Genomic DNA, 16,677 nt, shown 5'->3' with positions numbered 1-16,677 from the left:
GTAACTTCTTGGCTCATCCCTTGAACCTTCATTTTAGTAGATACTAAAGACTGAAATTAATGTTATGGGTATAATAAAAAGCCACAGAGAGATACTTCGTGCCAACGTAAAAGTAGTTTTCTTTTTTCCTTTTGCTGAAAGAACAGCCTCCAACCCCAATATAGAAGTGTCCCCTTTCTGCAGATTGTTCAGCCATCTCCAAAGCCAACTTTACAGTTACAAGAGGCATTGGATGATTCCTCAAGGCTCTGTCCAGAAGCAGGCATAATTGTATAAATTAGGTCTTTCCACATTTTTAAAACTTTCTTGTACTGCAATGGTACCCCTACAAATGCCCCCAATTTCTCTAAATATACATTGATTGAGCAACTTCTACATATGAATATAAGACTCTGATCTCAGCAGATCAGAGAAGAGACCCTGAAGCCCTGCGATGCTGGAGCAGTTGAGATGAAACCATAAGCAATCAACATTCACACCAATCCAAAGGCTAACTGGCATCTGAGCTCCCTCTGCCTTTTCCAGGGAGACTTTCTGAGTACTGAAGAAATGCAAAGCATGTATTACTAGAAAATATCCAGGCCAGTTTTCCAGGTTTGCATCCTAAGCATGCTTTCTACTGCAATGAGACCTTTTACTTGCTTGAAAGTCTCTTGAAAACGGCTTTCAAATCATTTTGATTCTCAGTCATGTCCTTCTCAAAGTGAAGACTTGGCTGCTTCCTTAGTATATGATTCATTGTATATGCAAACAAATTGTAGTAAGCCCTCCATGGTATATGAAACATGTGACTTTGAGTCATGTTGAATGTCATACCTACATAAATATGAAAGAAAAAAGTTTGATTGTTGTTATAGGTTGAAGATGAGTGGGAGAGAATGCAAAAATAGACACAATAGTTAGGTCTCTATGCATGTTTCATAAAATTTGAAGAGTTTTGGAAAATTTAAGCTCCATGGCTAGACTTTTGTCAGGAAAAAATAAGGTAAAATAAGCTTGTTACTGTTATATAATGTTTTATTTTCATATCTAATCAATATTATATTTTCAGTCCTGCTAAGTAACTGATGGTAACAACCCACACTTATTGACAAGGCAATACAATATACTCTGGGAATGACGGTTGCTGCTGGAGAAAATTGGCAACCATAACTTATGGTCTGATTCCTTACAAGGTGACAGGAACAGAAAAGAGATAACCTCCATCCAAAGTCCCAATTTCACTGCCAGTTTGACATTGAAATCTTTTCCCTAAACATTATTACTAAAACCCAAAGAAAAATTAAAATTATTGGCATAAATATCTTGAAAAGGCAAAGAAAAGAACTAATAACTAACGGTGAAGATGTGAATTCTAATTCGAAAGGAAGAAACTAAGAGTTTGCTTCCAGTATTAAAATCTACCAATGCTACTTGGATCATTTTCTCTTCCTTGCTTTCTATGCCTATCCTTCCCTTTCCTTTCACTTTCCTACCACTGACATCCAGTTTTAACTAACTTCTTGTCTAGACTGCTGCTGTGACTGTCTCATCTGGTTCTTGACTGGGTCCCCATGGAGAATCCACCAAACACAGGTTGGTGTTTCCATACCAACACCTCAGTTCGTGATTGCAGCAAAAGTACCTGCAGGACTCCTTGCTCGCTGGGGGCGTTGAACCAGCCTTCCCGGTCCAGTGAGCATCATTCATTTATTCTTGTTCCAGTTCTCTCTACTGCTTTCCCAGTGTCCAGCTTCAGACTTCACACACATGAGTACCTTTGCTTGTTTTGTACACTAAAATAAAGTGCCTTGTAGTTCCTTTACGTAAGTTTAACCTTTTGATCTCTATTCGATAAGTCTCTCCTTACCCTTGGGATGCTCTTTCAAATTTATTCATCCCTAGGGAATGACTGATGTGTCACTTCATCCATGGAGTTATTTCTAAGCTCCTCTGAATTCATTAACATTCTTTCTTGAATTTTATAGAAAATTTCACTACTTATATTTTATATAACTTGCTGTTAAATATATCCAGCTTGCTTAAAATGTATTTGGATAAGTAGTTCTCATCTTTGTGATGGTGTGAAATCTCCTGGGAAGTTGGAGGGTAGGATTGTGTAAGTTTCATTTTGCACATGGAAATGCACCAAACGTAACCAACTGCAGGCACAGCACAAGCCCATGTCGTTGTTGATCAAGTGGTTAAAAAAGTAACTCCCTAATGTGTAAGTTTTAAATGATACCCAGCTTTTATAAGACTTCCATTCACAGACAACAAGTGGGAGTTATGGGTACGGAACAGACCAGTGACTGCCTCCCTGTCTGCACAGCAGCCCGGGTTCCACCAGAGTGGCTGTGGGTCTGACTCCTCAGCTGTGGGCAATGGGTGAGAGGCGTTTTCCTCCCCAACAGTCAGCTTCAGACAGAACTGCTCTGCTTTGTATACTGGTCTTGGTTTATATCAAGACTTTACTCAGAGCAAGTTTTCATGGTTTAATGAAAGCATTGAAACTTCTTGGGGTCTCAGGTCTGCGCAGAACCTTGACTCTATATTTGTCTCAGGCTCTATTCAACACAAAAGCCTTTTGCATGAAAACTAGGTAAGTGTCCTGCTATAGTTTGGCTGAATTTACTAGCACAAAGAATACCAAAATGGCAGCACAAAAGAGCATGTCAGCTAAGACCCCCTAACCCCAGCTTTGTATGAAACAGGGGGACATCCTTCACAGTCACTGAGGTTACTTATTGACCCAACCATTAGCCTGAGAATTCCAGTCACATGCTTGCCTAACAGCATGCACTAGCTGTCAGATTTTTGTCACAGTGTGTGCACATGCACAAATCTTGGTGGTATTGGTCAAACCGGACATGTGGCCTGAAGAGATTCAGTCAATACAAGATGCATGAGGTGACTGACAGCATAACATGCTGTTTCTTACAGCATTTTTCATAAATAAAATGATAAAATTATGAAATATGGTGGGAGTTGTATTGCATTTAGTAAGTAAATCTGCAACTTATTTGTTAATTATCATTATCAAATCCCAAGTGCTGTAGATAACCACAGGTGCTGGATTTCTGTCTGGGGAGCAGCCTAGAGTATTATGCCAGCAAGGCCAGAAAATGTCTTCTGTGAGCCACAGTTACCTAGATGGAAACATTGTCATGTACTGCATCTCACACACAGCACCATCGTTCAGGACATTCCATAGATTCAGAAGGTCCCAAAGAAAGCAGTCACACAGCTTCATATGTTGAGACAACGGCAGTGACCTAGTATCTTTCAGAGACTACACAGAAAACTCTGACCTAAGGTAAATCTGAAACATGTCCTCACCGTGTTGTGTTGTGCTCCATGTTAGTTCTAGAGTTGTAAGTTCATCATTTACGAGAGCCAAATACCTGTTCAGGTCTCGGTGTATGATTGGCTGGGTCAGGCTGTGTAGGTACTCCATACCCTTGGCAACGTCTACGGCAATAATGAGCTTCGACTGCAAGTCAAGAATTCTAGAACAGAAAATAGAGTGGATGGGCATGAATTGGTTGAAGACAACACTCAGCATGTCTCTCAAAAGAAAACAGACCATGGCTGTCATTCTCTGTAACTCTAACTTTTTATTCATTGAAAATGGAGCTAAAAATTTAGTCTGGCAAACAGCCTTCCACAGTTGGGAACTGCTTAACTAAATGTCAATTCAGATATTTGTTTAAAAATATAATAGTTGAAAAAAATAATACTTGATTTTCTAATTTATTTGTCACTCAAAAATTCATGATAGTAAGGCACAGATGGAATGCTCTGAAGCCACCGAGGGAAACGGCTTCCACGTTATAGAGATCTAGAACATGAACTCAGGTTAGACATGGACAAGAGAATTCTTAAAAACAAACAAACAAAAAAACTAAAAAACAAAAAACTTTCTCTTATCAGTACTGTGACCCTGGATGGTTATGTCAGTCTGAGCTTACACACACACACACACACACACACACACTCTTTGTTGGTTTTGTCAAGGTCAGTCTATTTATATGCTTCAGTTAGCAACTTAAATTCCTGGAATCGGTCACCTTTGACTTCCTTTCTTAAGAAATATGTTTATTTCATTTTTTGAAATATAATTATTATTCATAAATCATCAGCTGTGTTTGACATGCCACACGTAATAGCTAGCCCTCTGAGATGTCAGAAGGCCCAGGTACTCTGATCAGAAATCCCCAGAGATACTGCAAAGGAACTTTTCAGGCTGAGTCCAGGGGACTGTGGACCGGAGCCAATACCTCTTCTGTTCATGGAGGAGAGAGAACAGGGAACCTCCGGGTATGTACTGCGTGACTATGGCAAACTGGCTGGGGTCTTCCAGGCAGGCTCCCACGAACTGAACCACGCAAGGGTGATTGAGCTGGCAGAGGATAGACACCTCTCGGCAAAACATATCCACGTCTGACTTGGAGCAGTAGGTGTTGGCTCGGTATCTAGGACAAGAGTGGGGACACGTTCTTGTCAACGGCAGTTTTCAGGGGGCTTGCTCCCCCACCCCCCCGCTCTTCCAGCCCACAAAGCAGGTTTCTTTCATCAGCTTTCTTACCGTTTGATTGCCACTATTTTATTCCTGCATCGCCCTTTATAGACTTTCCCAAAAGAACCTAAAATTATTTAAGAGAAGTTGGTAAATGTTTGCTCCAGTGAGTTAGAGATTGTGAAGCCGTAGCAGAGCTCTGGTTTCTTAGCTTACCTGAGCCGATAATCTCATGGAACTCAATTTCAGAGAGCTGAAGATGGAAACGGGAGGGCAATCCAGCCCTCAGGAGGAGAACATCGGCTTTCTCTGCGAACAGTAATTGCCTTTTTACTTGGGCATGTGCACACGTGGGTATGAATACACAATGGGCTTGCAGGTGCTTCACAGTCACTTCCACCTGACTGCGACTGATGGCTTGGGGATGCTAAGATCCAAGCACACGGGGTCCCAGGGCCTGCACCACCAGAGTCACATCCTTCCATCTCAGACACACAATCTCTGTGATCAAGTGATCTGATCTTTTGATCTTCAGCTAACATGGCTGGAGCATACAGCCACTCTCCACTGTGACTGTCACAGGCTGAGAAACCCAATCAATCCCTTCAACCTACACCAAAAAGGGAGTCAAATACTTATTGATAAACTGGGTCTTCCGGGACTACCCATTAAATGGTAGCTAATAAGCATAGGCATCAATGTGAGGAGATACCCGACAAGGAAAACGAGTGTTAAAACTACAGGTTCCTTGTGCTTAAATATTAATTTGTCGGGGGACTGTATTCATACTTTCCTGGCTTAGTGATGTTAATTTCAAAATTATCTATGCATTCAAAAAAGTACCAGAGTGTTCCTTATTTGAGAGGCTTAAAATAATAATTATTGATTTGAATATTTCCTAAAGCAAATATATTTCCAATTCTTGTAAAAATATTAATACCTGTAATTAATACTTTGCCCAAAAGATAAACATCTTAATAGTGCTATGTGAGTTTGAGCTTTCTTTAGTACTCACGAATGTTCTGCTGCTGTTATAACTGTGTACCAAAGAGCATAAAGACAGGCTAATTACGAGAAGGATGGACTACAGCCAGCGTTGCTTAGACTGGTGAAGCAGTCATCACTCACAACAAAACAAGACACGCAGCTGCCATATTTAGGCAGCGATCACCCTCAGCAACAAAACCACAACCATGCCATTGATACGTACCTTTTGTCATGCTTTTAATCTTCCCCAAGGGGGATGGAACCGACACATAGGAGCCATCTAGAATCAAATGATACAGTGGCATTGAAGGCAGCAATCATTTCTTTCTTCTTGAAGTTCAGGGTGATAAAACTGAAGCACACAGTGGGGTCAAAGTGAACTAGCTTAAGGTAGTTCTGGGTAGGAAACTGTACTGGGCAAGTTTGTCTAAAATCTGCAGGAAAGGATCCTAATTCTGTTTTAAAAGACTCCAGCAGATGTAATCTTTGTTTCTCTGAAAGGGACTGTTTGTTCTCTTCTTCCCCAGGACTTCTAGTCTTGAGCATGCTCCATACCCGTTCAGTGCAAGGAATGCTAAGCTTGAAGGAACTATAGGTTGATGGTGGCAGCTATTATTTTCTTAGCCTCACCCACTTATGAGTCTTGTCACTTGGCTACATCCTCCTTGCTCTACTCACAGGGACAGTAACAGCAACACACGTTTACCATTGGATTCAATATTGTGCAGCAATGAAAGCACATTAGCAAAGAGGAGTACCTCCTCCAGGTTGGGAATATTCATTACATGACAGCTCATCCTGGGGTCTCTTATAGTGCTTCAGGAGGGTGACAATGGCATCATGTCCTTCATGAAAAGAAAGAGAACGAACTTTAATTTTGTCTTGGCTTATTCAGCACCCTGAAAACAACAACAACAACTGGAGAATATTTGTAACCTAAGTTACTCCTGAGGCATGATAAATTACAATGTGGATTTAATGCTTCATTCATTCAGAATAACCTGCTGAGAATTTCCTGATAGTCTATGGTGGGTTGAAGTGATACAATGAGGACACAACTCTGCTCCCATCTGTGAGAGGACTACAAGGAGCTGAGCAAATAATTATAGGAATTGTGAGGCCAATGAAAACTTCAGAGTGAGCATATATGACATTGTGTAAGGGTACATGGTTAGAACATGATTAAGTGTTTGAAAGACATGCAATGTGACTGAGGGAAAGGGGCACATGCTGTGACTGGGCATGACACTTGGTTGGCAATGCCAGTAACACAGCACTAAGGTGATGGCACAGATTTCTGTGGTAGAGACTGGAAACTGAACATAGATACCTGTATTCCTCTTTCACAGTGAGTCTGTCATTGAGAATGGCTGCTTACCCTGCAATCTCTCTATCCATCTTCCATACAACTGTGGCTTTGTGACATATTCACTGGGAGCACGCCACTACTATGCTTATGCTTTAAAACACAGGAAGCTGTTGCTCTCCCAGCTGACAGCTGCATGCCCAGGGCTCTAAGATGTGGGGAGTCGGGGAGCTTCTCCCTCACACTTGTCACTTGCCATGAGGTTGAGAGACACATTTCAGTTATAAGCCACCACCACTAGCTTATTAACTGTGCCATCACTTATTCTTGCAAAAGATGAAAAATGTTAAATGGTTTTCAGAGAATACCATTGATTTTCAATAGAATTAAACCTTGACACTATTGTATGCTTTCCCTATGAAAATAATCTACTGAAACCAATTTGTAAAAGCGGGAAACATTCGACCTTAAAGATCTTGCCCAGAGCCTTGTGAAATGCAATCGAACCCACTGTAAAAATGGCCAACTTTGGAAACTGCAAAGCATAAATATTTTCCTATATCAGATACCTTGAAGTTAGTATTGACTTTGCACACACCAGTTCACATGGACAGTGCCCACAGTAGAGCTCACTTACCAAGTTTTCCCTTTAAAGGAGCCCAAAGAACAGTAAAGTATATGCAAAAATACAGAATGGAGAAGTCAACACATTTGTTAACACTGGGCATTTTCCTGAAGGTAGCATTCTAGATCCAGACTCCTTAAGGAAAGCAAACAATAATGTATACAAATAATGACATTTGTAGTAAATCTATCTATTACCTATCTAGAAGTTAGCAACTAGGGTCTACTTTTTAAAATTATCTTTGGTTCTGTTTGTAAATAATGAATTTTCTTTTTTTTTCCCAAGCCACAGATACAGGCTGTGTTGAAATGGTGAGGGCCAGCCATAGTTATTATTGCTTGTTTTCTTGGGCATGTGTGACAGGAACCAGAGAAACCTCAGAGCCTGAATGATGTTAGCCAAGAGGCACATTTCTCTTGAGAGTCCAACAGCAAGAGGTAGTACATAACGTAAAAGTTCTGAGCAGGGAGAGAACATGACCTGAACACAGCCTATTCACAACTAAAGAAGGCATGTGTGAGTCAGGGCAGAGAGAATGAGGAAGTGCATCTGGGCAGGTGAGGGGAGATAAGAACAGTGGGTAAACAGCACCCCGCCCCAGTCCATCAGAATGTGTCTCACAGAGCACGAAGTGAGCATGGGTTCCCCAGAGACTCTGAGAGAAAAGCTATGTGGAGGACATGCCCAGTGGCTTTCTAATGGGTTCCTTGGTGGTGCTGGTAAGAGGCTTGCACTTAACAGATACCTAATACAGAGCTTAGAAAGATAGGACCAGTGCACGTCATTTTCAAAACCACTATTCCCACTGTCCCATGCCTATGGAAGGCTATGCCTTACTTTTCTTAAAAAGAAAAAAATACCACCCTGTTCGAAAATCAAGCAGGTCACCCAAAGACCCTCTTCTGTCTCTCTGTGCCCACAGACCCCAACCACTCTCTCCATATCTATTCAATATAGTACTTGAAGTTTTAGCTAGCACAATAAGACAACTGAAGATATCAGCAGGATCCAAATTGGGAAGCAAGAAGTCAAACTATCATTATTTGCAGATTACATAGTAGTATATATAAATGATCTGAAAAATTTCATCAGAGAACAGTTACATGTGATAAACACTTTCAGAAAAGTGTCCGGAAACAAGATTAACTGAAAACAAAACAACCCCCCACGCACAAAAAAACCCCAGCAGCCCTCCTATATACAAATGACAGACAGAAAAATAATTGAGGAAACAAACAATACCTTTCACAATAGCCTCAAATAACATAAGATATCTTGGGGGCAACTTCAACAGAGCAAGTAAAAGACTTGTATGATAAAACTTTCAAGTATTTGAAGAAAGAAATTGAGGAAGTTAGCAGAAGATAGAAAGATCCCCCATACTCATGAACTGGTAAGATTAACATAGTAAAAATAGCCATCCCACCAAAAGCAATTTACAGATCTAAAGCAATGCATGTAAAAATCCTGATACAATTCTTTACAGACTTTTAGAGGACAATTCTCAATTTCATATGGAAAAACAAAAACCCAGAATAGCTAAAACAATTTTGAAGAATAAAAGAACTGTTGGCAGTTACACCTCTCCATATTTCAAATTGTACTACATTGTTATAGCAATGAAACTGCATGGTGTTGGCATAAAAACAGACACATTGTTCAACAGAAAAGAATTGAAGACCCAGACATAAATCCACACACAAATGAACACCTGATTTTTGAAGAGGCCACAGTAAACACTGGAAAAAAGACAGCATCTTCAACAAATGGTGCTGTTTGAACTGGGTGTCTGCATGTAGAAGAATGCAAACATATCCATACTTATCACCCCGCACAAACTCAAGTCCAAGAGGATCAAAAACCTCAACATAAAACCAGTTATTGACTGTAGCAGAAGAGAAATCATAAGTATCCTTTTTTTACTCATTGGCACAGTAGATTACTTTTTGTACAGAACACCAGTAGCACAGACACTGAGATCAACAATTAATAAATGGTACCTCCTGAAACTGAAAAGCTTCTGTAAGACAAAGGATACCATCATTTGGACAAAGTGGCAGCATACAGAATGGGAAAAGATTTTTTTTACCAACTCCACATACAGTATAGGACTAATATCCAAAAATATGAAAAAAACTCAAGAAACTAAATATCAAAAAATAATTAATTAAAAGTCAGGTACAATTCTAAACAGATGATTCACAATAGAGGAAACACAAATGGCTGAGAATCACTTTAAGACATTTTCAACATCCTTAGCCACCAGGGAAATACAAATCAAACTACTTTGAGATCCCATCTTTCACCTGTCTGTCAGAAGGCTTAAGATCAATAACATAAATGGCAGCTCCTGCCACTGAGGATGTGGAATAAGTGAAACATTCATTCATTGCTGGTGGAAGTGCCAACTTGTACAGCCACCATGGAGATATGTGAGGTGGTTCCACAGAAAAATAGGAATCAATCTACCTCAACACCCAGCTATTCTACTATTGAACATAGACCCAAAGGTCCTTCAAGCCTACCACAAAGATACTTGCCTGACCATGATCATTGTGGTTTTATTCACAATAGTAACTGGAAACAACCTAGATGCTGCTCACCTAAACAATGGGTAAAGAAAACTTAGTACATTTGCACAACTGAGTATTACTCAGCTGAAAAAAAAAAAGACATCATGAAAATTTCTGTCAAATGGGTGGAACTAGAAACAATCATCTTGAGTGAGATAACCCAGATCCAGAAAGATAAATACAGTATGTATTCACTTATAAGTGGATTTCAGCCATTAAATAAATGATAATCAAGCTACATTTTGTATTCCTAGAGAGATTAGGTGAAGAGGAGGAGTCAAGGGAGAATGCAGGGATCTGCTTGGGAGGGGAAATAGAAGAGATTTTATGTTCAGAGTTGTGGCAGGTGGGGACAGGAGGGATGAGGCATGTATGAGGAGACTTGGTGAAGGAAGAGAATATGGGGAATGATGGCTGGAACTGGGGGCATTTGGGGGTGGTGTGGAAACCTAGAGCAGTGGAAACTTCCTGGATCCAAATAAGGCCTCCAGTAATGGGGATGCAGAGTCTCAACTGGCCACCTCTTTTAGCCAGGTGAGCCTCTCGGGGACGAGGTTACATTTGATTAAGATGTTGGCCAAGAGGATCCTGTGGAAAGCCTCAAGTGTCCCGGACAGTTGCTAAGATGGAACTGCTCTCAGCAAAGTGTCAGCCAAGCCCGTTGTTGAGGACAACACTCACACAACCACTGAACATGGAGAATTCAAGCTGGTGCCTACATGGAGTCTTCATCCCCATGTTATAGTCGCTTTGGTGTGGGAGGGTCTGCAGTCTGATGAAAGAAACATGGGCACCACAAAACCTTTGACCTACAATCTGTCCTGCTTACACATTGTACTAGGGTAATGCTGGTGTGAGTAGCAAACCAATGGCTTATTTGACTTAAGGCCCACTTTGTGAGCAGGAACTTATACCCAAACCCAACACTGACTGGGTAACGGAAAACCAGAGACTAAATATGCCAGAGACCTAGGGTAAAGCCAAACTCTACTGGTCAAAAGTAATCAATGACAAGAGTCCTAGTAATATTCTGCTATACTCATGGATTAGTGCCCTATCCAGTCGTCATCAGAGAGGCTTCCTCCAGTAGCTGACGGGAACAGATACAGAGACACACAGCCAGACATTATGCAGAGAGTCTGAATTGGAGGTCTCCCTCAGATCCCTCCCCTCTTGGCTCAGGGGATCCAGGATAAGAGGAGGTAGAAAGATTGTAAGAGTCAGCGGGGATGGAAAACAAGGGCCTCTGAATCAGCTAAGCAAGGCACATACGAGCTAAAGACAGATGCAGCAAGCACAAGGCCTACAGGGGCTGCACCAGGTCCTCTGCATGTATGTTTTAACTGCCAGCTTAGTATTGGGGGCGGGGTCCTGACTGAGAAAGAGTGTGTCTCTGATTCTTGTGTCTGGTCTTTGGACTTTTTTCCTCCTGTTGGGTTGTTATGCCCAACTCCAATATACTAGGTTTTATTTTCTTCATCTTACTATATTTTATTTTGTCATGTTAAAAAACAAGAAAACACCTTTCATCTAAAAACAAAAAGGTGGAGGTGGGGGGAAGAAGCTCATTGTTTAGCTATAAAGCATAAGAAAATGCCTTACATCCAAAAAATAAAATAAAATAAAAGGGAGGGGTGAAAGAAGATACTTGTTAATTAGCCATAAAACATAGACAGAAAATAAAAATTTACTGGCAATACTTGAAAATGCATCCAGGTGGCGGTGGTGCAATGTACTTCATCTTGGCCTGCCAAAATTAACCTAGGTAGGAGGTTTATTTTTAATTGGATAATTTAGATTATGCATCAGTGTAATATGAAATATAATTGTGATTCGGCAGGGGGAAAGAGAGATTTCACTTGTTGAAATCCTATTTGCCCAAACTTTCCTTTGTTATCTGTGCATTCAGTGACCTACCCAAAAAGGCAGCTCACAGATGAAGACAAGGAAAACTTTTCTGCATGTTTCCTTCTAATAGTTTTGCAGCATTGCGTCTTTTGTGTCTTGAGCCCTTGTTGAGTTGCATTCTGCTCCTGGCATGAAATAAAGGTCCATTTTAAGTTATCTAAATGTTAAAGGAAAAGACCTTAATATCTAGTTTAGAAAATAACAAATCATCTCTGTAAGACTGACATAAAGATTAAGCAACACGGTGTGGGGTTTAGGGGATAGCTTGCTCCCTACAGTGCTTGCTTCACCGGCAGGAAACCTGAGTTGGAAAAAACAAACAAACAAACAAACAAACAAAAAAAAAAACGAGTCCCTGGGTAAAGAGCCATTCATGAATCAACACTGCCAGATCTGGGGAAAAGGAGACAGCAGGGTCCTTGGTGGTCATGGTGTTCATTGATAAGCCCAAGTGTACGCAGTTGCCCTACCTTTTCTTTCTGGCTGTACCCATAATCCCTGTCTTGAAGCCCGGTTTCCAGAGCCACAGAGCTAGCAGGTGTAGCTGAGTCCTCTTCATCCTCCTGTGAGCTCACTTCTCTCTCCCTCTGTATGCTCAGGTCCATGGGATAAAGCAGGACAAGCTTAAGCTTCTCTTCAAAGTTGTCTGATAGCAAGCATCGTTCTCCTTGCCCTGCAGGGCAGCCTGCTTGCAGTCCAGGCTTGCATTCTCAGGTGTGCCTGAGGAATTTCGTTTCTCCACAAGAAGATGATTCAGTGCCTAGCACACATGTCCCTTTCCTGCCATCATTCCTTTATTTAGCCTCGGGATGTGAGAAGGACCATGGTAACAAAATAATTTGGTAGTAAAAAGAGAATGGCCTCCATAGGCTTATGCTGGGATGCCCGGTCTCTGGTTAGTGAAAGCGTTCAGGCAGAATTACAATATATGGCCTTGGCGCAGAAGGTATACTGCTAGGGGTGGGCTTTGAGGCTTCAAAGGCATCTGCCAGATTCTCTCTCTCTCTCTCTCTCTCTCTCTCTCTCTCTCTCTCTCTCTCTCTCTCTCTCTGTCTCTGTCTCTCTGTGTGTGTCTGTGTTTTTCTGTCTGTTCCTCTGTGTGTGTGTGTGTTTCTGTGTGTGTCTCTCTCTGTGTATCTCTCTGTGTGTGTCTCTGTGTGTGTGTGTCTGTGTCTGTGTGTGTGTCTCCCTGTCCTCCTCTGTGTGTGTGTTTCTCTGTGTCTGTCTCTGTGTATGTGTCTCTCTGTGTGTGTCTCTCTCTGTGTATCTCTCTATGTGTGTGTCTTTGTGTGTGTGTGTGTCTCTGTATCTCTCTCTCTCTCTCTCTCTCTCTCTCTCTGTGTGTGTGTGTGTGTGTGTGTGTCTGTGTCTGTGTCTGTGTCTCTCTGTCTGTCCCCCTCTCTGTGTGTGTCTCTGTGTGTATCTCTTTCTGTGTGTATCTCTTTCTGTGTGTGTCTCTCTGTGTGTCTCTCTGTCTCTGTCTCTGTCTCTCTCTCTTTCTCTCTCTCTCTCCTTTCTCTCTCTCTTCTCATAGCTTCTGAGCTTTGTCTTTGACCTTGTGACCCTGTATGAATCTTGAAACCTTTCTTTTAATAACTTTATCATTATGGATTTGGATCCAGAAAAATATAACAACAAAACCAAATCAAAACATTTTTCACTCTTCCTGTTTCTCCTAGGAGATAACCTCCCCCCCCCCGACACACACACCATCATTTACCTGGCATAAGAGAACCCAGTTCACACATCCCCTTCCCCACCGCTCTCGCACCTCTGTGAACTGACCCTGATGATGGTCAGAGGGTCTAGTTGTCTCTGCAGTGGAGCAGGATCCAGCATCATGAATCCTAACTGCCTGTTAGAGCAGCTGAATGCACTCTTCATGTCCCCTCTCATTGTAAAAGCTCTCTTGGCTCCACTTGCTGTGAGCAGTTTTAATTTCCTGCCAGCATGGTGGCACGATTTGCTGGCATTTTCTTTGTAATACTTTTCATCAGGAGCCTGATGAGTGCCTGGTTTCTGGCTGGTGATAAGCCAAGGCTGCCGGGGAGCTGCCAGGGGGCCCCTCTGCTCTGGAGGACATTCCTGCCTCATCTCCTTCCCCCTGCTGACAGTCCTGAAGGCACATGTGTTAGGAAAGTTCCTTTGCTACAAGTGCTCTGACAAGCCCTCAACAGGCAAAGGAAGGAACCGTGAGCAAAGGGGTGTTCTCCCCAACCCTGGTCAGCAGGGGCTAAGCAGAAACATTCCTTTTGGAGTGCCACCAATCAGCTCACCAAGCCAAACCCCTGACAGTGGACAGGCAGGTACTCATTACACTAAGCCAACACATTCAAACATAACTTCCACTGATTAACTAGGAATTTAGTGTCTATATTCAAATGTCAAATTTTTATTTAGATTAAAAACAATCATATTTTACATACCAATCACAGTTCCCTCCCCCTTCCATCCTCCCATGTCCCCCACAGATCCCCCCATGCCACACCCATCCATCCACTCCCCAGGGAGAGTGAGGCCTCCCATGGGCAATCATCAAATTCTGACACATCATTTGGGGCAGGGACTAGGCCCTCCCCCATGTATCTAGGCTGAGAGAGTATCCCTCCATTGGGAATTGGCTCCCAAAGTCCATTCATTCACTAGGGATACATCCTGGTTCCACTGCCAGAAGCTCCATAGACTTCCCAGGCCTCCCAGCTGATACCCATGTTCAGGGGATCTGAGACAGTCCTAATCTGATTTCCCAGTATTCAGTCTGGGGTCCATGAGCTCCCCCTTGTTCAGGTCAGCTGTTTCTGTGGGTTTCCTCAGCCTGGTCTTAACCCCTTGGCTCATCACTCCTCCCTCTCTGCAACTGGATTCCAGAGTTCAGCTCAGTGTTTAGCTGCGGGTCTCTGCTTCTGTTTTCATCAGCTACAGGATGAAGGCTCTAGGATGACATATAAGGTAGTCATCGGTCTCATTATAGGGGAGGAGCATTTAAGGCAGCCTTTCCACTATTGCTTAGATTCTTAGTTGGTGTCAAAATTGTGGATCTCTGGACATTTCCCTGGTACCAGATACCATGCTGCAGTGTCACTAGCTTAATGATAACAACAGGCTACACTTCAGTGTCGGCGGGGTGGGGCGGGGCTGGGGAGGTTGGCAATCTTCTTAACTTTCACCCTGTTGAATAGTTATTTTACTTTTTAGATTTGTGAGATTCCAGATCGATCCCCAGAGATGTTAGGGCAACAGCCCAGTAATGTGTCATGGTCATGGACACAGAAGAGGCTTCCTGGCTCTTGAGGGAGAAAATTTTATCTTCTCACAACATCTTTCCATCCTTACTAATTCAACTAAGAGTTGAATGAATGTTTCACTCCTCACCTGAGGATTATTTTAATAATTGTGGCCAAATGGTCCCCACAAATTCTCAGGATCGATTCAGCTCTACCATGCTGCCCAGGTGAGGTACAGGGCCGAATTTCCTGAGTGTTACAGCTGGTAAGGGGGAGTGAAGGTCAGCTCTCACACCAATCACAGGTGGCAGGGGCAAGGGGGGCTTATCTTTCCCTTGACCTCAGCATCTCATGGCAGATGAGAGGGTGTGGCTAGCTATCCCACTCTCCACCTTCAGGGCCAGCTCACTCAAGGCTGTGTGAACAGGGTCACTCTGCAGTGCTGCCCAGATGAGGTGCAGGACTCCACCCCTCACCTGCCATATGGTGTTGTGGGTTATGAAGAGATGCCCTCCCCCACCCCTCACCACCTGTGACAGGTGGCAGAGATGGTCCCAAGGTCATCAGAGTGGGAGAGCTGCCCCTGCCATCACCAGACACAGCACTCTGGAGAGTGTTCCCTGCACCTTGCCTGGGCAACAGAGTAAATCCAGCCTTGATGGTGTAGGTGTGAGAGAGCCACCCCTGGGGTGTGAAAGCAGAACCAGGGCTGCCCCCTGTTCATCTCTGCAAGGGGAGAGCTAGCCAGGGCAATGCAGGAGAACTCGCCCTGGTGGTGAGGACAAGGGAGAGCTGGCAGGCTGACCACCTCTGCTGCTACCTGTTATGATAAATATTTCTGCCAAAAGCCACCAAACCCCACCGCCATGTGTGAGCTTTTCGCCAGCCACCCACTTGAGTTAGGGCCCAAATGAATTCACAGAAACTTGTATTAGATACAATGCTGCTTGGCCAATGACTAGGATTCTCATCTGTTAGCTCAGTCTCAATTATCATACATCTATATATTTTATAAAACTTATCTTATCGGATGCCTTATTCGCGTCCTTCCTTGCCGGTGGATCACATCCTGCCACTGGAGGAGGTGAACGGGAAAAAGGAACCTTCCTGTTTCTCCTTCACATAAATATGAGTCTCCTTGCTATGTCACTTCCTGTCTGGATCATCACTTCTCTACTACATTTCCCAGAATCCTCTTTAACTTCTAGTCCTGTCTAACTTGCTGTCTCATTGGCCAAACAGTATTTTATTTAACAGTCAATAAGATGAACATAAACAGAAGTACTTCCCCCATCAGCCACCCAGGACTCCACCAGGGTTCTGACTCCCCAGCATCTATCCCATCTGTGAACTGCCAGAGAGAGCACAGGAGGGGCTGGTCTTGCCTCACTTTGTCACACTATGGCTTCCATGACATGACTGATTTTTCCTTTTTTTTCTATTTTTCTCTTAAATTTTATTTTATTTTGGGGAGGGGTTGAAGGGCAGAGGGTGGATATGAAGGGATGGGGAGAGGAATGGGATTGAGATGTGTGATGTAAAAGACATGAAGAATG

At 42.7% G+C, this 16,677-nt stretch overlaps 1 protein-coding gene across 1 annotated transcript in view; it reads right to left on the bottom strand.

Annotated features, from left to right (window-relative positions):
* Tnni3k (TNNI3 interacting kinase) overlaps positions 1–16,677 on the bottom strand; it is a 276,112-nt gene that overhangs the window by 163,389 nt on the left and 96,046 nt on the right. The window contains exons 12-17 of the mRNA XM_027395192.2: positions 6,244–6,330; positions 5,709–5,765; positions 4,715–4,807; positions 4,568–4,625; positions 4,260–4,454; positions 3,384–3,488 (exon numbers count right to left, since the gene is read on the bottom strand). Of these exons, the coding sequence (XP_027250993.1) occupies positions 3,384–3,488; positions 4,260–4,454; positions 4,568–4,625; positions 4,715–4,807; positions 5,709–5,765; positions 6,244–6,330 (595 nt within the window). The remainder of the gene's footprint in view (positions 1–3,383; positions 3,489–4,259; positions 4,455–4,567; positions 4,626–4,714; positions 4,808–5,708; positions 5,766–6,243; positions 6,331–16,677) is intronic.

Source organism: Cricetulus griseus (assembly GCF_003668045.3).
Source record: "Cricetulus griseus strain 17A/GY chromosome 1 unlocalized genomic scaffold, alternate assembly CriGri-PICRH-1.0 chr1_0, whole genome shotgun sequence".
Lineage (NCBI taxonomy): Eukaryota > Metazoa > Chordata > Mammalia > Rodentia > Cricetidae > Cricetulus > Cricetulus griseus.
This window is presented reverse-complemented; position numbering and strand designations above follow the sequence as displayed.